This window comes from Podarcis melisellensis (assembly GCF_964234715.1).
Source record: "Podarcis melisellensis genome assembly, chromosome: 15".
NCBI lineage: Eukaryota > Metazoa > Chordata > Lepidosauria > Squamata > Lacertidae > Podarcis > Podarcis melisellensis.
Genome location: NC_138532.1, coordinates 16284319 through 16308883, shown reverse-complemented (window position 1 = coordinate 16308883; position 24565 = coordinate 16284319). Strand labels below are relative to the sequence as shown.

At 52.3% G+C, this 24565-nt stretch overlaps 1 protein-coding gene across 4 annotated transcripts; it reads left to right on the top strand.

Moving 5' to 3' along the window:
• The first annotated feature begins 331 nt into the window (after nucleotides 1–331).
• On the top strand, nucleotides 332–24185 carry SIDT2 (SID1 transmembrane family member 2). 4 transcript variants are annotated; one of them, XM_081889771.1, is made up of 27 exons: nucleotides 418–1277; nucleotides 3667–3788; nucleotides 4154–4318; nucleotides 5146–5191; nucleotides 5759–5860; nucleotides 5974–6057; nucleotides 6546–6645; nucleotides 7348–7413; nucleotides 8081–8174; nucleotides 8707–8771; nucleotides 10924–10995; nucleotides 11268–11342; nucleotides 11620–11667; nucleotides 12940–13058; nucleotides 13520–13593; nucleotides 13825–13891; nucleotides 14152–14225; nucleotides 14683–14806; nucleotides 16416–16533; nucleotides 17784–17920; nucleotides 18762–18870; nucleotides 19904–19980; nucleotides 20288–20334; nucleotides 20884–20989; nucleotides 21545–21655; nucleotides 22269–22382; nucleotides 22687–24185. In XM_081889771.1, exons 1-27 carry the CDS (start codon nucleotides 591–593, stop codon nucleotides 22747–22749), a joined length of 3066 nt encoding a protein of 1021 aa, XP_081745897.1. In that variant the 5' UTR covers nucleotides 418–590; the 3' UTR covers nucleotides 22750–24185. The 4 variants fall into 4 exon arrangements, with proteins under 4 accessions (XP_081745895.1, XP_081745896.1, XP_081745894.1 ...); XM_081889769.1 differs by lacking the exon at nucleotides 10924–10995 and having other exon boundaries at nucleotides 332–1277; XM_081889768.1 differs by lacking the exon at nucleotides 11620–11667 and having other exon boundaries at nucleotides 338–1277.
• The last annotated feature ends 380 nt before the right edge of the window (nucleotides 24186–24565 follow it).

Genomic DNA, 24565 nt, shown 5'->3' with positions numbered 1-24565 from the left:
TGGCAATACCATCAAAAGCTCTTGCTGCTGCAACAAGCAACTGCGAAGTTCTCCTTTAGTAAACATTTGTATGTTGCAATTCTGCACTGAATAGTAAGCAGGTTGCAGCTCGTCCTGTCCTAAATTACTGACTCCAGGGATGAGCTCTTTTTAGATTTCCATCTTTCCTCTCAAAGGAGCCCCAGGTAGCAAACATCCAAAAGTTAATACAATTTTAAAAGACGTTTAAAACGCTTCAGAATCAACTAGAAACAAGTAAAGAAAAACCCATGCATTTAGAACTTTTTAAAACAATAGCATATCCTCATTCCTGCTAAGGGCAAAGTTACCCTGACCGGTATCCTTCAGCCGCCAAGTGCCTGCGTAAGCAGAAATGTGTGTGCATTTCTCCTGAAAGTCAGCAATGCTGGAGGCAGAAACACCTTCCCCTAAAACAGGCAGGTAGGCGCACCTGCCGCCTCCTCTCTGCCAGGCGCCTTCCGGAGAGCTGGCGCGTCCTATGGTGCATTTCTCTTGCTGTGCATTGCCTTTCTGCTGAAAACTTTTCAGCATCTCCCAAGAACCTACGCTGGATCGTCCGCGCACGGGAGATGCAGGGGCTGCTTATCACAAAAAAGGCACATTTTCCCGCGCCCCGTGTACCATTTCCTCTGCCGCGAGAGGGGTGTGTGTGTGTGTGCCCCCCCCAAAAAAAGTCCTATTTACGGAAGAGGCGTCCGGCTCGAGGTTGCTCGTCTGCAGCCGGCATCCTACCCGGGCTGTGCCATAGGCAGGGCAGCTGCGGCCGTCCGGCTCCTGCCCCTTTAAGGGGGAGCGTCCTCAGAGGTGACGTCACGGCCCGACCGGCCCGAGTGTTTACCGCGCGGCCTCGAGCCAGTCGCGAGCGCGGCGAAGTAGCGAGAGGAGCCTTAAAGGGGCCGCGCTTGCCTCTCGTCCTCGGGCCTGCTGCGGGAGCCCCGACGCTTAGCGACGGGCATGCTGGCTCCAGCCGCTGCCGCCGCCGCCACCACCTGCTGCTCTTCCTCCTCCGTCCCCGTCAGCCGCCGCCCGCCTGCCGGGCTGGGGCCATGCTAGGCCCGCAGGGGGCGCCCCGTCTTCTCCTGCCGCCGCCGCCGCCGCTGCTCCTGCTGCTCCTGCTCTTGCCCGGGTCGGAGGCGGCGGCCGGCAAGAAGACCGTAGTGCAGAAGGAGGCCGACTTCGACAAGCCCTACACGGACGCCGTCAACGGCGAGCTGCTCAACATCTACGCCTTCAACCACACCGTCACCAGGAACGCGGTGAGCAGCCTCTGGGCGTGTGCAGAGGGCGCCCTTGCAGGGCAGTCTGCGGCCCCACCCGGGAGGGGGCGCTGCTGGGCCGCCCAGTCTCGTACACCGCTTGGGAAGGGACGGAGCCCCCCTACCCGCCGTTGTCCCTGTGCGGGAGAAAGGGGGTTGCTGGGCATTGCGAAAGTACCGGGGTTAGGCAAGTATAAATAAGGATGCTTTGGCTCTCTTGGGCAAGACAGTCCCCTTTCGCAAACCCGCCCGCCCACTTGCGAAGTGCAAGCGCTTTTGGAAGGGACCCAGAAAAGCCCTTGCTTGTCCAAGCAGAGAGGTCTGCGAGAGAGCCACGTCCTCTTCCGCCCCACCTTATCCTTATTTGTTTACAGTCAGTCATAAGGCTGTTTGGGTATCCAGCCAGCAGCGATTCCTGCCCTTCTTCCGCACTTGTGGAACTCGTAGAGCTGGGAGGGACCCCGAGGGTCATCTAGCCCAACCCCTTGCAATGTAGGAATCTCAGCTAAAGCATCCATGGTAGATGGCCATCCAACCTCTGCTTCAAAACTTCCAAGGAAGGAGAGACCACAACCTCCAACAGCTCCTACTGTCAGAAAGTGGTTTTCCTGATGTTTAGTCGGAATCTCCTTTCATGTAACTCGAGCGGCCTCAAGTTCCTAGATCTCAAGAAAAGGCTTCTCTGCTCAGCAGAGCTGTCCCTCTCCAGAGCTACGCCTCTACAGCTTAAACTCCCTTTGTCCCCAAAGATGTGTCAAAGGTGAGATGAGCTGTAAGATCTTCTTGGCAGACCTTTGGCCTCCAGGTGGCACCAGGGAATTCTCACTCTGTGCTTTTTGTCCGGTGTGATACTTTGCTGGGTTGTGACACTTCAACCTGTTTGTTCTGGGCTGTTGGCCTTTGTATCCACGGCCTCCCAAATTAGCAAAGGTGGTTATCCTTATTCACCAGCAGCAGCTCCCAAGTCTGGAGGACGCATAGAGCCTACAACCCCATCTGCCAGCTGTTGTTTTCCAGGTGAAAATCCACCTGCAACGTCATTCCTGTCTCGTCACCTAGTGCAAGTGTACAGAAGGATCATGTCCCTCCTTAAAGCAGCCACTGTGCGGGGTGTGGCTTAAAGGTCTGTGTCATCAGCACTAAGTTGAGTTCCTGCTCCTGATGCTAAACTTAGAGAAGTTTTTCTACACTTAAACATGGCAGCCCAGGAAATAATACTTATTTAAATTCCTAGGCATGCCATTGGGTTCCTTTGGGAGGAAGAGACTGGGATATAAATTTAACAAAACAAATATAAAGTGAAAAAAGGGAGGGGGGTGGCAGTCCTGTGCCAAACTGAAAATGTTATTCTGTTCCCTTGGCACCAGTACAAATCATTCAGTACTAGCACAGGCAGGTGCCCAAGGTTATTATTTCACACACACAGGCATCTCTCTCCTTCCAGTACAGTTTTCTTGGCTTTCAGTCAGCTGTTATATTATTGCCTTCCCTACCCTGCTCCCCGCAAGTTATGGGGATCCCATAGGCAAAAGCCAGCCTCCTTCTGCAACAAGGTGCAGGGTCATAGCTCAGTAGAAGAGCATTTGATTTGCATGCAGAAGGTCCCAGGTTCAGTCCCAAGGGCACTTCCAAGTAGGGCTGGGAGATATTCCTGTCTGAAAGAGACACTGTCGGTCAGAGTAGAGTAGACTGAGCTGTTCCTAGCTGCTGGGAGTGCCTAGTAAGGGGTCTCTAGACTCCATGCCAGCAAGAATGCAAGGCCTCTTTTTCTTCCTGGGTCTGGATTGTTGAGAAGAGGGCTTGTCTGGGACTCAGAGGCCAGTCCAGGAGCAGCTCCCCAATGACTCCTGCTTGGCTTAGGGTCACGTCTAGTCGGTCAGTGTGTCCGAGATGCCAGGGCAGCCTTTCCTGGGGTGCGGCAGAGCCCGACACTTTCTGCTCCTGAAACCATCCCCCCTTGTTCTGCTCAGTCCTCCCTGTGCCAGGAAAGGTGTAGAATCCGTACCTCACTGCAGAGTAACAATGACTAGTGGCCTCTGCACATCCTAGGACCTTTGCAGTGGGGCAGAGTAGAAGATGTGTTTATTGAGCAACCCAAGCCTTCTTTTCTTTTTGACAGATGGGAGCACAGGCCAGGTCTGAGCTCTTGTGCAGACCTTTAGGGGGGTTGACCCAGGCAGCTGGCTGCAGAGTGCTTTCTTGGGCACCTGCCAGCCAGACTCAATTAGCATCATTAGATGTCTGCTGTCCTTTGCAACTAGTGGCCTCATGGGTGCCTTTGGTGGGTGGAAGGAGAAAGAGAGAGCAGGCAAAAGGTCCGAGGATGAGACATGCTTGGCTCTTCCTCCTGCCCCAAACCCAAGATCTCCTCTTGTTCTCACTCCTGCAGACGGAGGGAGTCCGGGTGTCGGTGAACGTGCTCTCAGAGCTGAAGGAGACACCAGTGCTCTTTGTGGTCAGGCAGAAGGAGGCCGTGGTGTCGTTCCAGGTGCCGTTAATCCTCAGGGGACTGTGAGTATCTCTGTGTGATGGACACGCTCTTCTTTGTCCGAGTCTTCTTGGCAGGCTCATGGGGGTGGCCTCTTCCTGGCTGGAAGGATGCAGCAGCGAAGCATCCTCTGTCCCAGCTATCCATTCCCATTGGGGGCCCCATGGTCTGGCTCTTCTTACCTGGTGGCTACCCTTAGCCAAGGACAAGGTGACTGTGGGCCTGAGACCAGCTGGGTAGAAAGATGCTGATGCCAGGTGGCAGTTCTGCTCCTTCTGAGCCACAAAGGTCTCGCTCAGACGGGGCTGTTGGGTATTTGAATCGGACTGTGCTTGGGTGCCCCTGGTTGGTGTTCGCCAACCCCCTTCCTTCTGCCTCGGGCCTCCAGGTACCAGCGGAAGTACCTCTACCAAGATGTCAGCCGCACACTATGCCAGCCTCAGACCAAGAGTGAGGTGGAGATGCAGTTCTTCTACGTGGATGTTTCTACGCTCTCTGTGAGCAACGCCTCCTACCAGCTGCAGGTCACTCGTGTGGATAACTTTGTGCTCAGGTGAGCAGCCTCTGACCTCTGGGGCTTGAAGCAGCCAAGGAGCCAGCTGCTTGTCCTGGCAGGTCCTCTTCGGCTGAAGACCAGGCCCAGGAGTAGGTGAGGTTGTGGTGGGAGCAGCAACGGTGCTCTTTGCTGGGTGCGGAATGGGAAATAAGATACAGAAGAATGCAGGGTAGCAGGGAAGGAACAGGCCCAGACACTGAAGGTGTGAAGGGGATCACAAAGTTCCTCTGAGCGTGTGCAACATTCTGCCCCCTCCCAAACCCTTAGGGAAAGTTAGGGGACTCACTTAGAGGGTGCAGCTTTCAGGCCAACACAATATTGGCTCCTCCAGCCGCTATAAGTGTGTTCCTCCAACCAATAAAGACACATATTGCACACACTGCTTTGTGGTTTTTCTCTACAAGAGGTATGTAACTTTTAAAGGTAAAGGTACCCCTGACCGTTAGGTCCAGTTGCGAACAACTCTGGGGTTGCGCGCTTATCTTGCTCTATAGGCCTAGGAAGCCGGCGTTTGTCCGCAGACAGCTTCCGGGTCATGTGGCCAGCATGACTAAGCCACTTCTGGCGAACCAGAGCAGCACACGGAAACACTGTTTACCTTCCCGCCGGAGGGGTACCTATTTATCTACTTGCACTTTGACGTGCTTTTGAACTGCTAGGCAGGCAGGAGCTGGGACCAAACAATGGGAGCTCACCCCGTCGCAGGGATTCAAACTGCCGACCTTCTGATCGGCAAGTCCTAGGATCTGTGGTTTAGACCACAGCGCCACCCGCGCCTTTTATGAAACAATTTAAGTCTTTTCTTTTCTTATTTCCTAACACAGGACCAATGAGCACTTTACCTTCAATGCCACGGCAGCCCAGCCACAGGTGAGTTCTCTCTGTTAGGGTGAAGAATAGAGAGGGCCCCAGATGGTAATTGCCAGAAGGAAGGCCCGTTGGACCGAGGTTTCGTTTATGAATCACGGCCTTGTGGGTGGTTCTGCATCGGGTTGTGATGTGGGAAGAGCTTGCTCTGCTTTGTAATACCTCAGAAACAGTGGCTCTGGCGTTGTTGTTGTGGGAATGCAGCAATCTCTTGCCCAGCAAGCTCAGGATTCTCTCCCCGGCACCAGAGAGAAAGTTATTTTTAAGAACGTGGCCATTAATATCCCAGGAGCAGAGATAGCCCAGTCGGTAGAGCAAGAGACTCTTAATCTCAGGGGCATGGGTTCAAGCCTCACATTGGGCAAAAGATTGCTGCATTGCAGGGGGTTGGACTAGATGACTCTTGGTGTCCCAACTCTACAACCCTATGATTGAATTTCTGAGCTGCAGCTGATTGTGCTATTTTGGGGGAGGGGGCACACTAAAGGAAGGTAAAAGGGTGTTGGGGTGGGCTTCACGCCTTCCAGGTCTGCATGTGGCTTCTTAACGCCTCCCTCTTCTCCTGGGCAGTATTTCAAGTATGAGTTCCCGGAGGGTGTAGATTTCGTGATAGTGAAGGTGACCTCTGCCATGGCCTTCCCCTGTTCTGTCATTTCCATCCAAGACATCTTGGTAAGTGAGATGGGTGGTTAGACTGGGAGGGCATATTTTTTTCATGAAGGATCCTGCTTTTTTTGGAGCAGTGGAGTGGCTGACCCTACTTCCATCTTCCTTCCTTCCCTCAGTGCCCTGTCTATGACCTGGACAACAATGTGGCCTTCATCGGCATGTACCAGACCATGACCAAGAAGGCAGCCATCACTGTGCAGGTACCGGACTCAGGCTAGGAGCTGCGCCAAGTGCAATCTGAGCCCCGCAGAAGCGTCCGGGCTGGCTTCCCCATTGCTTCTGGTGTCTGGTAGCATCAATTAGCAGATGGTTGCAGTGGTGTTGCTTGCGCCGGGGAATATTATCCATGCCCTTGGTGCTCCCGAGGAAGCGATGCTTGTTGAAGAGAAAACTGATTCTTTGGGTGCTTTGTGTGGCAGGCACGATGCCTCTGCCTCAGTGGCTGGCAAATAACAGGGGTTCACAGCCCTGGTCTGGCCTCAAATCCTGCCATCAGTTGGTCTGCCACTCACTAGGAACATCTTAGGGTGGTGTATGTGTGTATATAGGTATATGCTCTCAGAAGAGCCCAGGTGCCCCACATAGGAGTCCTTTAAGTGCTTGCTAGCTGGCACGTTGTCATGGAATTTCTGCAGCCCAGGGAAGATGGTTCCTGATGCTGCTCTTCCACCCTCTTGTTAACTTCCAGAAGAAGGATTTCCCCAGCCACAGTTTCTATGTGGTGGTTGTGGTGAAGACAGAAGACCAAGCTTGTGGTGGGCCGCTGCGTTACTACCCCTTTTCCAAAGGTACAGAGGTGGGAGTTCGGGGATGGGGTGGGGGCTTCAACAGAGATGATGCCTATGTTTTGGGTTTTTTGCCTTGCCATGGCAGAATCCCAAAGAGACAGCGACTGGGTGGTGGGCTGTTCTGTGAGTCTGGCATGTTTCTATATCATTTTTTGTTATAATTTGCTCTGGGAGACTTTTGTTTCCAAATAAACACCTTGCATGCGAATACAGTTAAACAGTGCCATGAAGCGATTCGGAAGAAAGTTCTAATGTGAACTAGCAATAGATCCTTTGAAAACTACTGGAGATTTATTTATTTTTTTGAGAGGGAGGAATAGAGATCTTACGTTGTACATATACAGCAAATTATCTGTGCATTGACCCCTGTCCCTCCTTAAACACAAACTCAAGCCTCTTCCCCCTTCCCTTGGACTAGGAGGCATCCTGCTGCAGGACTGTTTGAAGAGTCCTTTCAGGGATCTGTATATAACCCTCTTTTAATAAACCTCTTACATTGCCAACCGCTATGTAGTCCGTGAATCACAGTGCAGTACAGTCAGAGGAAAGGGAGTCCCATGCTGACTTCGAAGGGTAAAATAGTAGGTAGTGTCTGGTTGTAGAAAGCGACCAAGAGAAAGTATTTCATCCTGCCTGCAGAAAAATGACTGTGGACTGTGCTGCTTTCTTGCTTGGCTAACCCTGGTCTTTTGGTGCATTCAGACGAACCTGTTGACCAAGGCAACCGCCAGAAGACCCTGGACGTGGTGGTATCGCCAGCAGTCACTTGTAAGTAGCCCTGGGTGTCAGCTGCACCCATTTGAATGGGCGAGGGAGCACAGGGAACAGCCCTGATTGGAGACACCAGGTTCCACCTCCTTACCCTCACTAGGGTTTTGAACTGCTGCCACTCAGCTTTGAAGGGTTGCTGCAAAGAGCATGGAGCGTATCTGTTTTCTGTTGATCCACTGGTTAGGACCCCCAACTGGTGACTTCAGATCACCCACAAAAGGATTTAGTCTAAACGTTAGGAAGAATTTCCTGATGCCTCAGAAGGTGGTAGACTCTTGAGCAGAGTCTGGGTGGCCACTTCCTCCTCCTCTTCCTCCTCCTCCTCCTCTCATGGATGCTGTCGGCAGTGGGTTTTCCGCATCAGCAACATAGGGTTGAGCTGGATGCCCTTTGAGGTCTGCTCCAGCTCTGCGATTCTGTGTAGCCCCCGATCATGTACTGAAGGGGCAGGAATTTTGCATGGGGAGTGACTTAATTCCTGCACCAGACATTTTCACTGGGCTATTTTCCATAAGATGGAGGTAAGCGGCAGAGAAAGGGAGAGAGCCTAGGTGGACCTAAGCAGGCATCCCACCTGTGCTTGGAAACAGGACTTTTAAGTTGTCAGCTCCAGCAGAAACTGCTGCACATCTACAAGGTCTTCCTCTTTCCCCCTTCCCTGCAGCACAGGCCTATGTGAGCGGGATGTTGTTCTGCCTTGGGGTTTTCCTCTCCTTCTACGTCCTGACGGTCCTCATCGCCTGCTGGGAGAACTGGAGGTGAGTCCTACCTTTACACCCATAGGTGGTGTGGCTCTCTCCTTCCTTTGCAGAGAGGCCGGTGCTCCTGCCACGCAGGTGGTCACCATCACGACTGTCCATCAGCCCAGGATATGGGTCCTTCTTACCATCTGCCTTCCTAAGGTGTCCCAGAATTCAGCGTGCGGCTTGGCTGGCTGGCGAGAGCCATCTGGAAGAATAAATTTCCCTGCTTTCTGTTTGGTGTCTGGATTGACGTGTGGCAGGGCACTCCTGCTTTGCAGTGGTGTTGTGAGCTGAAATAGCCCTCTCACCCCAAACTGTACAGGTTTCCAGTGACTCCATCCTTTGTACCTCCCGAAATCACCTCCTTTGGGGCAGAACTCTCCACAATAGTCCTGTGAAGGCCCTCCTCCAGAGGGACAAAGGAACCACCCAGCCCACTTCTGCCAGAGCCTCCCCCTACTCCCTTCCATGGGCTTTTTGGTGGAGTGGAGAGTCTTTTTCTCTGTGGATGAGGCAGCTGTCTGAGGCACTCTTCATTCCTTTATAGGCAACAGAAGAAGAAGAAGCAACTGGGACTGTTGGCTGCCATAGAAACACCCAGTACTGAAACTGGTAGGTTAGGTCTGTGTGTGTTGTGGGCTAGGAGCCAGGGTGGTTCCTGCTCCATGCCGTAATGCTACAATTTCTGCATGTGACACCATTTGTGTCCGCCTTTGCAATTGCCTGCGGATGTACAGTGGCACCTCGGGTTACAGACACTTCAGGTTACAGACTCCGCCAACCTAGTAATAGTACCTTGGGTTAAGAATTTTGCTTCAGGATGAGAACATCCTGGGGTGGCAGCAGGAGGCCCCATTAGCTAAAGTTGTACCTCAGGTTAAGAAACGTTTCAGATTAAGAACGGACCTCCAGAACGAATTAAGTTCTTAACCCAAGGTACCAATGTACTTTCACTCAGCATCAACATGTAATACCATCTCTGTTAATTAATAGCCTTCCACATGCTCATGCCTCATGGCAACGTACAACATACAATAAAAACAACTAAAAACACCCCCCCCCAAAAAATGGCAGCAGATAATTTTGAAAACAAAGTAAAGTAGATACTCATGCCAGAGACCTCTTTATCTAGTTGGGAAATCCTATCAGAACAATTAAGGTCTTCAGTTGTTTATGGAAAGTCCTGTTAGCGGGTGCCTGTCATATCTCAACAGGAATTCGACTTAACAGGGGCAGCCACACCAAAGGCCCTGCTCTGAGCTACTGAGGAAGGGGCTTCTGGTTTTTCTGGGTCCCCCCGTAGAGCTTTTGATGGATCAAGAGGTCTTTGAACAAGGGGACCGGCAACGGTGGTGGCGAGTGGGATGTTTTGGGAAGGGGGATTTCAGAAGCACAAGGGGAGGACACTGGAGCCATGGGCAAAACCTCTGGTTCCAAAACTGCCTGCAAAATCAATGAGATCTAGTACCCATTTTTCCCTAAAAAAAGAAGCGGGGGGGGAGGGGGGGGAGAGAGTACTGACTTGCTATGGAAGTCCAAGCTTGTCACAAGACTCAAGTTCCCACTCAGCATTCCACATTTGTGCAATTTCAGTTGTCTAAATCTTCAACCTTGGGTCCCCAGATGTTGGTGCCCTGCAACTCCTAAATCGGCTCATCCAGTTGCCATGGATGATGGGAGTTGTAGTCCAGCAACATCTGGCAACCCAGGGCTGAAAAAGGCCGGACTGAATGGCCATGGACTGCTTCAACACTTGGATGGAAGCCCTTCTTGTTGCTTGCCGCTTCCAGCTCTTTCACAGCATGGGGGATCTGCACTGGCCAGCTGCTGTGTCCCCCCTCCCCTTGCCAGTCAGCTCAGGCTTTCCGGGGGCACCTGCTGTGGCTTGGGGGGGGGGTAGTTGTGGTGTAACACCCCTTGGCAATTAAAGGTAAAGGGACCCCTGACTGTTAGGTCCAGTCATGACGGACTCTGGGGTTGCAGCGCTCATCTCGCTTTATTGGCTGAGGGAGCCGGCGTACAGCTTCCGGGTCATGTGGCCAGCATGACTAAGCCACTTCTGGCGAACCAGAGCAGCACACAGAAACACCGTTTACCTTTCCGCTGGAGCGGTACCTATTTATCTACTTGCACTTGGACGTGCTTTCGAACTGCTAGGTTGGCAGGAGCAGGGACTGAGCAACAAGAGCTCACTCCATCACAGGGATTCAAACCACCGACCTTCTGATCGGCAAGCCCTAGGCTCTGTGGTTTAACCCACAGCGCCACCTGCGTCCCCCTTTGGCAATTAAAGTTTGGGTGTTTGTATCAGTAACTCTGTCTCTTTTCCCCTTTTTCTCTCTTGCTTCCCTTCCTCCTTTTTCTGGGGCACCTCGTGCTCAGCTTCTCTCCTTGGTAAGCACCAAAAACCACCTTCTTTCTCTTAACTTCCAAGCAAAGGATTCTCCCTCAGCCTTTTTGTTTCCTTTGCCTTGAGGGGGATGTCAGGTCCAGGTGGGCTCTGAGGTTCTACCCTAGACAGGAACCACCAGAGCCATGGACCGGGGCTGCTTTTGGTTTCTACCTCTTTGAAGAGACCTCCCTGATTGGGCGGTGAAATAAAAAATGGGCGACCTGTTTGCTCTGCCTCCTCTTCCCCAAACCTTTCCCTGATTCAAGACTGAGTCAAGGAGGAGTTGGCACCTTCACCTGCCCACTGCACCTGCTCTGCTCCTGCCCCCCCCCCCGTTCCCCGCGGTCACTGTCTGCTGATGGTTTGTTGCAGGGCATCCCCACATCACCCCAGACTCCTTCCTGGGGCGCCAGCCTTACAACGGCTACAGTTATGGTTCCTTTGGTGAGTCCCAGGTGCAGATGGTGCCTCTCCCCCTGAAGCCCCTCACCCCACCTGTGCTGCAGGTATAGATACCAGGCCTGGCCTTTGGGAACTGCTGTGCCTGTTTGTCCAGAAAATCCTGGTGGTGCAAATGAGCAAGACACTTCAGGGGGGTGGGGTGGGGGGAGGGAATTGCTGCCACCACCTCTCTTGTGATCGCCTGAGAGGTCTGAGCCTTGCCGCGCCACTCACTCTGTTTTGCCCCCTCCCTGCCCTCCCAATTGCTGTTGCAGACAACGGTTCTACGGCCAGCACAGAAAATGTCACCGACAGCCTGCTGTCCACAGAAGCATCCTACAGTTACACAGGTGAGCTGCTTACCTGGACGGGTGGGAGTCAGGGATGCAGAGACCAGATTCCTTCTCTCAAGTGCCTGGGTTTTGCATGCTTGCATGGTGGGAGGCAGCTGGGTACCCCAAGAAAGTGGGCAAACAGGGTGAGCTGGGCTGCTGGGCCTCGTGGATCTTTGGGCCTTGCGAACCGCTTTGGGGGAAAGTTCCTGGCTTGTCGGTGGTGGTTGTTGGCATTTCTGTGGCAGGTCCTGAGAGCTAACTCCTCTGTGTAACTCTTTCCTTTCCTTTCAAGGGCAGGATACCTGTCAGCACCGCCAGAGACACTGGGCCATTGCAATGGGTAGATGCTGGCAGAGAGAGAAATTGCCAATCATTTCACAATCAGGCATGGCGTTCCTGGCACCAGGCTTCCTCGACCCACTTCCTTGACCAGGAAAGGGAGAGGGCGTTTTGGCCAGACACCTCTGCTGCGTTCTGTGCGCTTTCCGTGTTATTTCAAAATCAATTTCTTGCAAGAGAAATGTGGCTGGTGAAATCGCAAACATGGAGCTCAATTTAAAACATGGATAAGAAGTGACGGGGCTACATGCTGCCTAAGCCACCTACCCTGACAATACAAATCATAGCAGTGGCTGCTTGGTGGTGCAAGGAACACAGTCCAGGCTGAGTCCTGCTGGGCAGCCAGGAGGGAGCTCAAGAGGGGTCGAGCTTTGCTCTCCTCTGGCCTCCCTGGGGAGCAGAGGTGCAGGCAAACTCACATGCAGGATTCGAGCTGCTTTGCAGCTTCTCCACCACCGGCTTGGAGAGACAAAAATATACTTACAAAAATGAAGCACGGAACATGCAGTCAGCTGGCAAAGATGCTCCCTGGAACCAGGAATGTGATGCAAAGGCACAAACCCCAGCCCCCTCCCCAGTGCTCCCTTGAGCTGCCTGTGGCTTTCTGAGGGGCTTCAAAAGCGGGAGAGAGGGGTTATGCTTCTTCCACCACCACCATCCAGCAACAGGGGTTCCTGTGGTTTCCCTTCAAGCCTTGTGGGCTAATTTGGATTCCTGTTGTACTTGTCCTGCTAAGGATGAGGCCACTTGCCCTCAGAAAGCTCACAGCGGGGGGGGGGGGTTAATCTGCATGATTCAGACTCCCACACCAGGCAATTGCATGAATCAGGTGCGTCCAGGACAGGTGATTGCTGCTCCTGGGGAGGGTGAAGGGGCCAAGCTCGCTATGGGGACGGGAGAAGCAGGTGACAGAGCACAGCATGTTGAGGGTCTTTCCTGACACTCCTTGGCCTACATTGGGCAAGGTGGCTTCTTGGCCCCGTAGCTGCCCAGGTGTCTGAAGACCCCCTACACTGAGCTGTCTGCTCTGCAGAAAATGAGGCAGCCAGGAGGTCCATTACATCGCTAATTCGATGGCCCGGGGCTGATCTGACCTGTTGCCTTTTGGCCGTGAAGGCTGCCAGACGCCTCCACAAAACTAAATTGTGTTGGCTGAATTCCCCCTCCTACACACACACACCTGGGGTCGGGATGTGTGTGTGTGCGCCTGGCAGACCAGCTGGCCATGTGTGTCTGTGCCTTGTTAGTCATGCTGCCCCATCTCTGCCCACAGATCGCTCCCTTGAGAACATGGCGGGGCGGCCACGACTCGACTCGCTCAGCTCCGTGGAGGAAGACGACTACGACACGCTGGCCGACATAGACTCGGACAAGAACGTCATCCGCACCAAGGTGTCTTGCGCTGGGGAACAGAAAAGCATGGGAGCCCAGAGTCTCCCTCTGCCATCGCCTGCCAGTGCTGGTCACCTGCCCTGTGTGTTGAGGGCTGGAAGTGATGCTTCCCTTGCTTGCCATTTAGAACAAGCCAGAGAACCACAGGTTGTAGTGAGGGAGGGAGGATACACAGGAGGAAGTGGGGCTGAGTGAGCAGCACGTGGCCTGGCTTGCTTTCTTGAGACACCCAGAACAATCTGCAGGTGGCTCTTGATTTCTAAGGCTCTCTTGGGCTTTACCTGCAAGTTGGGCTGGGGGGAAAGGGATCAGACAAGATGAGCGGGAGTCAAAGCAGTCTCAGGGTCTGGAAATGCCGACCTTCCTTGTAGCCTCACAGGTTATCTTTCTATGGGGGGAGGAAGCGGCTGCTCCCAAGGAGACCCACAGTTCACCCCGTTCCTTTCGTCTTCTCATTGCAGCAATACCTGTATGTGGCGGATCTGGCCCGCAAGGACAAGCGGGTGCTGCGGAAGAAATACCAGATTTACTTCTGGTGAGAGAGGAGAAGGATATGGGGTGGGGTGGCTGTGCCCCACCTGTACTGGGGGCTAGCTCTCCCTTCTATCCATCAGTTCTGGGTAAAAGGGGCAGCCTCACGTGGTGGCTGAGTGGACCTGCATGGCCCCCAGTGGGTCAACAGAGAGCCCACCTATTGCTTCATGGTGGAAATAAATTGGGGGTGTGGGACGCACATATGCCCCCTTACCTCTGGTGTCTCCTGCAGGAATATAGCCACCATCGCCGTCTTCTACGCTCTGCCCGTCATCCAGCTGGTCATTACCTATCAGACCGTAAGTGGGTTTCTTTCCTGGGCTTCTTTCCATGTGCTATTGATAGTCACCTGGCCACCTAGATGCTACCCATTTGCCCTCCTCTGGGCTGGAGAGGTTGGCTTTTGCCCCAGCCCAGCTCTGAGCACCTAGTGCCTTCTCTGTGTCGGTGTGAGCCGGTTTTCCCGGATCTGAGCTCTGCTAAAGGGGGCGGTGGACTGCCAAGCCAGCCCTCACAGTTGGGTCCTCTGCAGTGCTTACATGCCCTTTCTCGTTGGCAGGTGGTGAACGTCACCGGGAACCAAGACATTTGCTACTATAACTTCCTGTGCGCCCACCCACTGGGCAATCTCAGGTAGGAGCAAGGGTCATTCTGCCCAGACACTGAGGTCCAGTGCCGACGGCCTTCTGCCAGTCCCCTCGCTGTGAGAAGCCAAGTTACAGGGAACCAGGCAAAGGCCCTTCTCAGTGGTGGCACCCACCCTGTGGAACGCCCTCCCTCCACATGTCAAAGAGAACAACAACTACCAGACTTTTAGAAGACAACTGGAGGCAGCCCTGTTTAGGGAAGCTTTTAATGTTTAATAGGTTATTGTATTTTGGTGTTCTGTTGGAAGCCGCCCAGAGTGGCTAGGGAAACCCAGCCAGATGGGCAGGGTATAAATAATAAGTTGTTGTTGTTGTTGTTGTTAGCAGCAGCAGCAATAGTAATAGTATCCTCTTCCCTGGGTCAGGGATTCCAGCAGAGTCTCTTTCGCTTTTCCCCACCATGCCTTGATTCAGACCTTCCTGCCTTGCTTTCCTTCCCCCAGCGCCTTCAACAACATCCTCAGCAACATGGGCTACATCCTGCTGGGGCTGCTCTTCCTGCTCATCATCCTCCAGCGCGAGATCAACTACAACCGGGCACTGATGCGCAATGACCTGCAGGCTGTGGTAAGTCGTGGTGGTAGGATCTGGAGGGTGGTGTCAGTCCCCCGGAGCCTCAACACCAGGCGCTGCACCCTCATTTGCCTCTCCTGCCCTGGGACGCCTTTTTCTTCCTATCCCAGGTCCCTAGTCTTAGAGGTATATTCAAGAGGCAGGTGGCGCTGTGGGTTAAACCACAGAGCCTAGGACTTGCCAATCAGAAGGTTGGCGCTTCAAATCCCCATGATGGGGTGAGCTCCCGTTGCTCGGTACCTGCTCCTGCCAACCTAGCAGTTCGAAAGCATGTCAAAGTGCAAGTAGATAAATAGGTACCGCTCCAGCGGGAAGGTAAACCGCATTTCGGCGCACTGCTCTGGTTCGCCAGAAGTGGCTTAGTCATGCTGGCCACATGACCCGGAAGCTGTACGCCGGCTCCCTCTGCCAATGAAGCGAGATGAGCGCCGCAACCCCAGAGTTGGCCACGACTGGACCTAATGGTCAGGGGTCCCTTTACCTTTTTATGTTCGATGCAGAGTTAAGAACAAAGGCAGAGGGTGAACCTGGCAGAAACAACGTTCACAGCAGCATTTTATTTATTTGCAAGGGGCTGTCATCCCAGCTCTCATTGCTTGCCTTCCTCAGCCCCCAATGCTGTTGCCAACCATCCTTGGCTGTGCATGCATATTCAGTCACCAGCGTGCTGACGGACAAGTGCAAATGTAATATAGGGAGATAACAAATGTGTCGGTCCAGCATTTCCCCACCAATTTAAAATCCTATAGAAATATAAACAGTGTAGTGCAGGTCACAGCAAAATATTATGTCTATCTTTTCATAGCCTCACCTGTAGTTTTATAAATCATTTTACATGTCAATACAAATGGAAGTTGTTAATGCTGCAGTTGTTGTAGAAGGGATTGTTATTTTGACCTGAGTGTAATTGAAATTATTAAGATTTGGGTACACAGAAATAAAGTAAATAATCAAACCATCAGTTCTAGCATGCGGGGAGCCACCTGAATTATATAGTTTAGTATCTGCATGATTGGCATTAGTAATTATATTATAATGAGGCTGTTGCTGGATTGTAATTGAAAACTAATAAAAATTATTATCAAAAAAATAAAAATAAAAGTTGAGGGTCACAGCAGCTGTAAAAATACATCAGATCAATGAATCATAGCTAGCCATACCAGAAAGGTGTGCTTTTTGAACTTTAGCCTACACCAACCAATGTGGGACTACAGCTCCCATCAACCCCAGACAGCATGGTCATACGATACTGGGGCTGATGGGAGTTGTAGTCCAACAGCATCTGGAACAGGTTGGTGAAGGCTGGTAAACTCTCTCCATCTCTCCAGGCACACAAACACGGAAAAACTTGGGGGAATTACGTTCTCTTCCTTTCTCCCTGGCTCGCTGTAGTTGTGCAGAGTTCTGCTCTACTCGCCACCACTTCCCAGCCCCTTTTTCTCTCCGGTAGACGGGGGCACAGTTGACCGTGACCCAGGGAGACCATGGGAGCAGAAAGGGCTGCAGCTGAATGCCAGCTTGCAGGTGGGCAATGCAAAGCAGAAGCCACTGCCCAGCTTCTTTTTGAAACAGGAGCACTCTCTGCTCCCTTCTCTTTTCCTAGGAATGTGGCATCCCTAAGCACTTTGGCCTCTTCTACGCCATGGGCACTGCCCTCATGATGGAGGGGCTGCTCAGCGCCTGCTACCACGTCTGCCCCAACTACACGAACTTCCAGTTTGGTGAGTGTCGCCTGGGAAGTGGGGCAGGACCGGAGGGGAGGGGCTGCCTGCGCCCGGCAGATCAGGCACCCCCAACCTGGTGCCCTCCATCCTGCTTCCAACTGCAACTCATAGCAGGCCCAGCCAGCATGGCCACGGCAGCTGGAGGGCACCAGGTTGGGAAAGGCTGGGCTTCACAGTCCAGGGGCCATGGAGAACTTACCAGGTGAGCCCTGCAGAAGAACGTGCAGCAGGTGCCCTGCCTGGTACGTCTGGGGAAAATGGGTACAAATAATGATATTAGGGACAGCCCCTCTGCCCATGTGCCAAGTGCACTTTGCTTGCCCCTGAATAGCCACCTGCTGCATGAAATTTTATGATTATTTAGTTAAATATGTTAAGTTAAATTAACTGGAAAAAGCAAGCTTGCAATTACCAGATAGGCTGAGGATTTAAACATGTAATGTGAAGAATCACAGTATTTTTCGCTCTATTGGACGCACTTTTTCTCCTCCAAAAATTAAGGGGAAATGTGTGTGCGTCCTATGGAGCGAATGCAGGCTCCTTGGCTTCAGCTATAGCAACGCGAAGCCTCCGAAGCGCAGAGTGCTCCCTCCATGCTCCTTGGCTTCGCGTTGCTTTCGCTGAAGCCTGGAAAGCGAGAGGGGTCAGTGCACACCAACCCCTCTCGCTCTCCAGGCTTCAGGGATAGCCACCTGAAGCCTTCGGAGCACAGTGTGAGTTCCCGCTGCATTCTGCAGGGTTCAGGTTCCTTTTGCTGAAGCCAGGAGAGTCTTGCTGGCTTCAGCAGAGAGGGAGAGCTGCACAGTGCCCCTTCAGCCAAGCGAGAGGAGAAATGGAAGGGGCTCCATTTCTCCTGCCGCTTCACTGAAGGGGTGCTGAGCAGAGAGGGGGAGAATTTTTTTTTCTTGTTCTCCCCCTCTAAAACAAGGTGCGTCCTATGGTCCGGTGCGTCCTATAGATCGAAAAATACAGTAATATGTTTAATGCTGAATGGATAAGACAGAAATATGTTAAGTGACTAGGATAATTATATAAGAATTTTTATTTGGAAAACCGTTAAAACGATATACATTGAAACTCAACTAGGGGGATATGAGGAAGTCACTCAACAATGTTATTAAAATTAGTTTTAATAAGGTAATGATTTATGTTTGTTTATTTATTTGTGTGTTTATAAGTTGTGAAAATCAATTTTAAAAAATGGGGAAAAAATGAATAGCCACCTGCTGCTGGTCTTTTGCTTGCAGACACCTCTTTCATGTACATGATCGCCGGCCTCTGCATGCTGAAGCTGTACCAGAAGCGGCACCCAGATATCAATGCCAGCGCTTACAGCGCCTATGCCTGCCTGGCCATTGTCATCTTCTTCTCGGTCGTTGGGGTGGTGAGTGGCGATGGGAAGCCTCCGGAGCTGCACCCGGGAAGGAGGGAGGCAGCCCTGAGCTGAGACAGTGGCCTTCCCAACCCCCGAGGGCTGCTGTCCTGTTGGCCCGCGTGCGTCTTTTCATTCTTCCTTTTTGTGGGTTTTTGCAAATGGCATTGTCCCTCTCCGGCGTTCCTCAAATTCCTCGGTGGCCTTTATGTATTGGCAAAACATAAAAACAAAATCACAGCAGTGAACCAGGAAAGGAAAGCCTTTCCCCTGATTATTACACTTGAGGACTACAAATCGGGGGATTTGGCGCTGTGGGTTAAACCACAGAAGGTCGGCGGTTCGAATCCCCGCGAAAGGGTGATCTCCCGTCGCTCGGTCCCTGCTCCTGCCAACCTAGCAGTTCGAAAGCATGTCAAAGTGCAAGTAGATAAATAGGTACCGCTCCAGCGGGAAGGTAAACGGCGTTTGCATGTGCTGCTCTGGTTCGCCAGAAGTGGCTTAGTCATGCTGGCCACATGACCCGGAAGCTGTACGCCGGCTCCCTCGGCCAATAAAGCAAGATGAGCGCTGCAACCCCAGAGTCGGTCACAACTGGACCTAATGGTCAGGGGTCCCTTTACTTTTACCTTACCCTTCAGGAAAGGACGTTGCAGAACCGCTTTCTGCTCCTCTTCCACCCCAATTTCCTCTTAGAATAGTGGGGAAACCCCAGCATCCATTGAAAGGAGGGAGGAGGCAGAAAGGAGACTTCCTGCCTTGCCTTCTCACCCCACTCACTCCCCCAGCCTTGAATTCAGTATCATGGCCCCTGCAAATGGCGTGATGTGCCCCCTTCTCCCTGCTCTTCCAGGTCTTCGGCAAGGGCAACACAGCTTTCTGGATCATCTTCTCCGTCATCCACATCCTCTCCACTCTGCTGCTGAGCACCCAGCTCTACTACATGGGCCGCTGGAAACTGGGTGAGTTCTGCCGGCCCTTTTTTAATAATAATATTTTTGTTGAATTTTCTGTTGCACAATTTCAAATGAATATTTTACAAACTCAAAAAATATCCAGTGGCTTCCCTTCTTCTCTTTCCATGGTTCATTTTATGTATCCTATATCCCTGCATATTTTAGTATAACCATTCAAATCAATTTTCCACTTTTACATCCATCAATAATTATTTACTGACTCTATTGAACTTATCTTAATGCTGCCAGCGTTTTCAGCTGTACGCACTTACTTTCCATATACAGTGGAACCTCGGGTGTACTCAATAAATGTTTTCCAATCTTATTTAAAGGCCTGTTCTTGTCTCTTATTCAATATGTTAAATCTGCAAACTGTGTGTATTCTGTCAACTTAAGTTGCCAAGCCTCTTTAGTTGGGACCTCGCTCACTTTCCATTTTGGGGCTAACAAAACAAACAAAACGGGCATAAGAAAGAATAAGAAATCAAGACAGCAAACTTTTTATAAAAGAATGGAAATGGTTTATTGAATATTTACAGATAAATTGCAAACAGATAAAAACACTGGCAGGATTATTGTAATAACCTGTAGTTACATAAGAATATACCTGTATATTTAAAGTAGATAATTAAATGAGTATATTAAATGAATTTAGATTTGCAGAAGATATTAAAAAATAAATTTAAGGAACCGCAGAAAGAGAGGGAAGGAAGTCAAACTTTGAAATGTTAAAAGTAATGAAATGTATAATGAAATGTATATTTATAAAGTATAAATAAATACTTAAAAAACAAAACAAAAACGGGCATACCGTAAATAACCTTTTCTGACATCTGGGAATTTCATTCTGGGTTATCCCCAGAAAAAAGGACTCTGGTTTTTTCGGGAAGAGGGCGCATGAGAGAAATCTTGTAGCTGATTATGTAAACATGTCCTCTGCTTGCTTCCCAGGACTGGCCTCCTGCCTCCACCGAGTCAGCCCACAGGGCAGGGTGCATTCCTTTAACATCTCTCTCTCTCTCTCTCTCTCTCTCTCCAGACTCTGGGATCCCACGCAGGATCTTGCACGTGCTTTACACGGACTGCATCCGCCAGTGCAGCGGGCCCATGTATGTGGTGAGTAAGGCTGGATCTATACTGATAAAAAAACAACGCTATAAAATCTCTCGGTGCAAAATTTCATTGGCAGCAGATCACTCCTCTACAGCACCACCTGGTGTCACATGTTTGTAGTGCAGCTGTAAAAATATAATTGACGTGTGTAGCTGAGTCCTCTAAGTGTGGCTGGCTCTCTCCTGGAAGGATTGCGGGGGCTGTATGAAAACTCGCCCTCCCTCTCGCTGGGCTAGGGGCCCCGTGGGTGCTTGGCTGGCCTCTGTTGCAGACGCTAGGCCCCATTACCTTCCTCTCTTTTCCTCCACAGGATCGAATGGTGCTGCTGGTGATGGGCAACGTCATCAACTGGTCTCTGTAAGTCAGGGTTGGTGGGCAGGGCAGGAGCCAACCTGGGCAGAGAGGATTACCAGCCAGTCAAGGGGCAGGAGGGTGTGTGTGTGTGTGTGTTTATATCAGATTAGGCAAGACACACAGGGCCTTCTCTCTTGTGATGCTGTGCAAGACGGGCTCCCTCTGCCCTTTCTAAAGGGAGGTTAGCAAATATCTATTTTTTTAAGAAAAAGATTCAGCTCACTTTTAACACATGGCCTTCTAACATTATGGGATTTGTGTTTTCCTTTCTTTGTGCTGCTCCTAGTCCCTGAATATTTTGTGTGAACAGCTCCTGCCTTATTCAGGTTTTAGGTCTGCTGTTTTTATTGTGTGTGTGTTTTAAATTGAATTTGCACTTACATATGGTGGGACAGAAAGGCGGAACAGCAACAACAGACACATTATCATAACAACAATGGCAGGAGTGGTCCTCTCAGGCTGGCAGAGGCTTCCCCCCGTGGCCTTGAAGGGCCCCCAGGTGTGGTCCTTGGGGAGTCACCCTCCCGCTTGACAACCTCCTTTCCCCCACAGGGCTGCTTACGGCCTCATCGTGCGGCCCAACGACTTCGCCTCCTACCTTCTGGCCATTGGCATCTGCAACCTCCTCCTCTACTTCGCCTTTTACATTATCATGAAGGTGCTGCACCTAACCTGACTTGGTTCTTGGGGGCGGCCGGGGCCAGCTTCTCTCTGGGCGGAATATAAATTGCATAAATAATAATAATGAGGGGGTTGGGGTTCCCATTCAGAGGCGCCAGCTCACGAGGGCAATTGTGGGTGGAGTTGTGTGTGCATTAAAAGGATGCCAGGACGTACCCAGTACCAGTCCCCAGCGTGGGGCTGCTTCAACCTTCCTTCCCCTCCGTTGGCAGGAGGAGGAGCCGCCGGCCACTGAAACTGTGCCATGCTCAAACCCCACACTTGGCTTCCTTTGTCCCCTGGGGGGTTTTTTTTGGACTTTGGGGAGGGTCCCCCCAAAATTATTGTATGTGAGCCAAAAGGATTTGACCTGCATGAGTTGGCGCCCCTGCTCCCATTCATTATGGTGGGGTAGCTTCCTGCTAGATTGGAGCCCCTCTGTGCTCCTTTTGTCTGTGAATTCAGTACATCCGCAATAGCGGCGAGAAAGTTGGGACTTCCACCTCCCTCCCTTCCTCAACTTTGTTTCTGATCAGCTTTCCTTGCCCTGCAGCTCCGGAGTGGGGAACGCCTCAAGCTGATCCCCCTGCTCTGCATCGTTTGCACTTCCGTCGTCTGGGGCTTTGCCCTCTACTTCTTCTTCCAGGGGCTAAGCACCTGGCAGGTGAGCCATTTCCCCACCCTCCATATCCCCCACAGGCTTGTCCAGAACCACCCACGTAAAAGCAGACCTCTGAGTAGCAAGCTGAAGAAGCTGCACTTATACAGTGGTACCTCGGGATGCATACACTTCAGGTTACAGACTCGGCTAACCCAGAAATAGTACCTCGGGTTAAGAACTTTGCTTCAGGGTGAGAACAGAAATTGTGCTCCGGCAGCAGCGGGACACCCCATTAGTTAAAGTGGTGCTTCAGGTTAAGAACAGTTTCAGGTTAAGAATGGACCTGCGGAACTAATTAAGTTCTTAACCCGAGTTACCACTGTAAAAGGCTGTAGAAAAGCTCTCATGCAGAAGATCCAGCCCTGCCCTGCATCGCTGTTTGGTTAGGGCAGCCTTAGCTTTAACCGTGGCTCCCTCCGTACCTTTTGGGGCTACGACTCCCATCAGCCCCAGGCAGCGGCCTGGCAGTTGCATCCCCAGACCTCTGGAGGGCGCCAGTTAGGGGCAGACTGGGTTAGAGCTTGTTGGGTGGGGGCAGCTGAATCCAGCGCAGGCTGCGCAGACCGCCTGCCTCCTGCCAAGCTTCACAGACTTCCTTGTTGCTGACCCTCCGCAGAAAACGCCGGCCGAGTCCCGCGAGCATAACCGGGACTGCATCCTGCTCGACTTCTTTGACGACCATGACGTCTGGCACTTCCTCTCGTCCATTGCCATGTTCGGCTCCTTCCTGGTAGGTGGCGTGGGCCCAGCTGGACTGGCAAGGGGCGGGAAATAGCAGCACCCAGACAGCGGTGCCCGATGCCGGCTGCGCCGAAAGGGCCAGCAAATACCGGCGAGCCGGGAAGAATCTGGAGGGAGGTTCGCTGAGGCGGTGGGGTCCCCGCAGGCCGGGGCGCAAGCAGCAGCCTGCACCCACATATTTCCCCTTGCACGACAGCACAAAGCTACCTGCATTTCTGGGGAAGGAGAGGGTGGGCTTTTAAACCACTGCCCACCTCCCCAACCTAACTCTCTCTCCCTTCCTCTGGTTGTAGGTATTACTGACTCTGGATGATGACCTCGATTGTGTCCAGCGTGACAAGATCTATGTCTTCTAGAAGCCAGGATTCCCCAGCAAGCGGGGAACGAGGCCTTTCCTGCCTGATGGCTTGGGACAGGCCTTGCAGAGGCGTCTGGCTGGAGCCAGGATTTGCAACAGGCCTACCTGCCCGTTCAAATGCATCGTGAACATGTCACCTTTGGCAGAGCCTGAGGGAGCAACCTAGGCTGACAGTGGGGGGCACACCCTCTTTCAGTATTTGAGTCTTCACGGTGCTGGATGCCCCAGGCAACTTTGGGCAGCTTTGAATGTTTCCTGTCTTGCATTTCCAAGAGCTCTGGATGCCAGGCAGGCTCCGGCCGGGTCGCTTGGTCCTGCTGCTGCGCCAGGTTTTCAAGAGAATCGGCACCTCGTTGGCTGCCAGCCTCTGAGGGTTGGCCTATGTGCCCACCGACTCCCCTGGGCATGGCCTGGGTCAATAGGGAAATGATAAGTTCCCCCCTGCCTCTGCCTCCTCCTCCTCCTCCTTAAAGGGGTGGGGGCTTGTTGTTAGGGGCCAAACTGGGGTCTTGCACTTCCAGCACTGGGCTCAGGAGAGGGCCTGGCAGCAGCTCCTAGGTAAGGGGGCTGGCGGGAGCCTGCCTTGGGGACCCTCGCCCTGGAAGTTCTGCATCCGCCCATTGCCTCACGCACATTTCTGCCAACCCTGAGTTAAGCACATCTTTGCCCTCTGCAGCTGAGGCCACGTTGCCTCCTATCTCTGGACAAAGACCTCTGACCTCCATGACGCTGCCACAACTGGTGTGATCTTCCTTCCAAGCGCGGCCTTTCTGAGGGGCGGGTGGTGCTCAGCGGGGCCCCTCTTGCCAACTAGATGCCACTGCCCTTGCTCTGGGCCACTGCCATGCCCAGGAGGAAGGGGGCGCCGTTTTCTCTCTGTTCTTAAAGCACACACGGCATTGGGGAGGGGGCTCCCTTCAGTGCCTAACTAAAATTGGGGCGGCAGGTTGGGCTCTGTCTCCTTGTCTCCCCTTCCGCCTGCCACTGGGTGGGCCTTGGCAGCTGCGTCGCCCCCTGACGGTTTACACTGCACTGCCTGAAGATGTTTGCTCCTTTTTACTCTTGTTTTCTGCTCAGACCTAGAATCCGATCCAGGAGGCCTCTCTCCTCTCATTGTTCCATACGAGCTGCCCAAAGTAGCCGTACGAATAACAGTTATGGGTGGCCGCTCCGGGCTGCAAGCCAAAGGGCTCCTTCAGTGGCTGGGGGGGGGAGGCCCCCACCCACTGCACTACTGGGGGAAGAGCCTTTCTCCCCCCCCCCAAAAAAATAACAATGAGAAGGGCCTCCTATATTCGTCCATTCCTGGTTATTGATGGTGAGTTTGTTTTTTAACCATTATTCGTGTAAGACGTTGCAGAACAAAACGACCGTTTTCATTTCTTACGGATTCTGCTGCCAAATGCAAAGAAATAAACAAAAGCCTTGCTTTGCCCTTTTGTGTAGTTCTTCCTCCTCTGGGGACGGGCAATGGTGCCTGCCTCTCCTCTTCACCCTCCCCATCAAAAATCCCTTTTGGCTAATCTCTTAGTGGCAACAAGTGAGGCAGCGCAGTTCCCAGGCTCTCCCTGGCTCCCCACCTAACATCCCTCTTCAGGGGGAAAGGTTCTCCTCTTCACGGAGCAGGGAATCCTTTCCTTCAGGGATTTAGGGCACCGTACACTCTTTCAGCCAAGCTCAGAGGTGCTTGTGACAATCGCTCCGGAGGTTGGGAAAGCAGGAGATGTGAGCCTCTTGGTTGGGTGGAAATCAGGGCAGAAAATGAAGGCGTTTGAGCAATTGGGCACAAAAAAACGCTGGTGCCACGTAGCCTC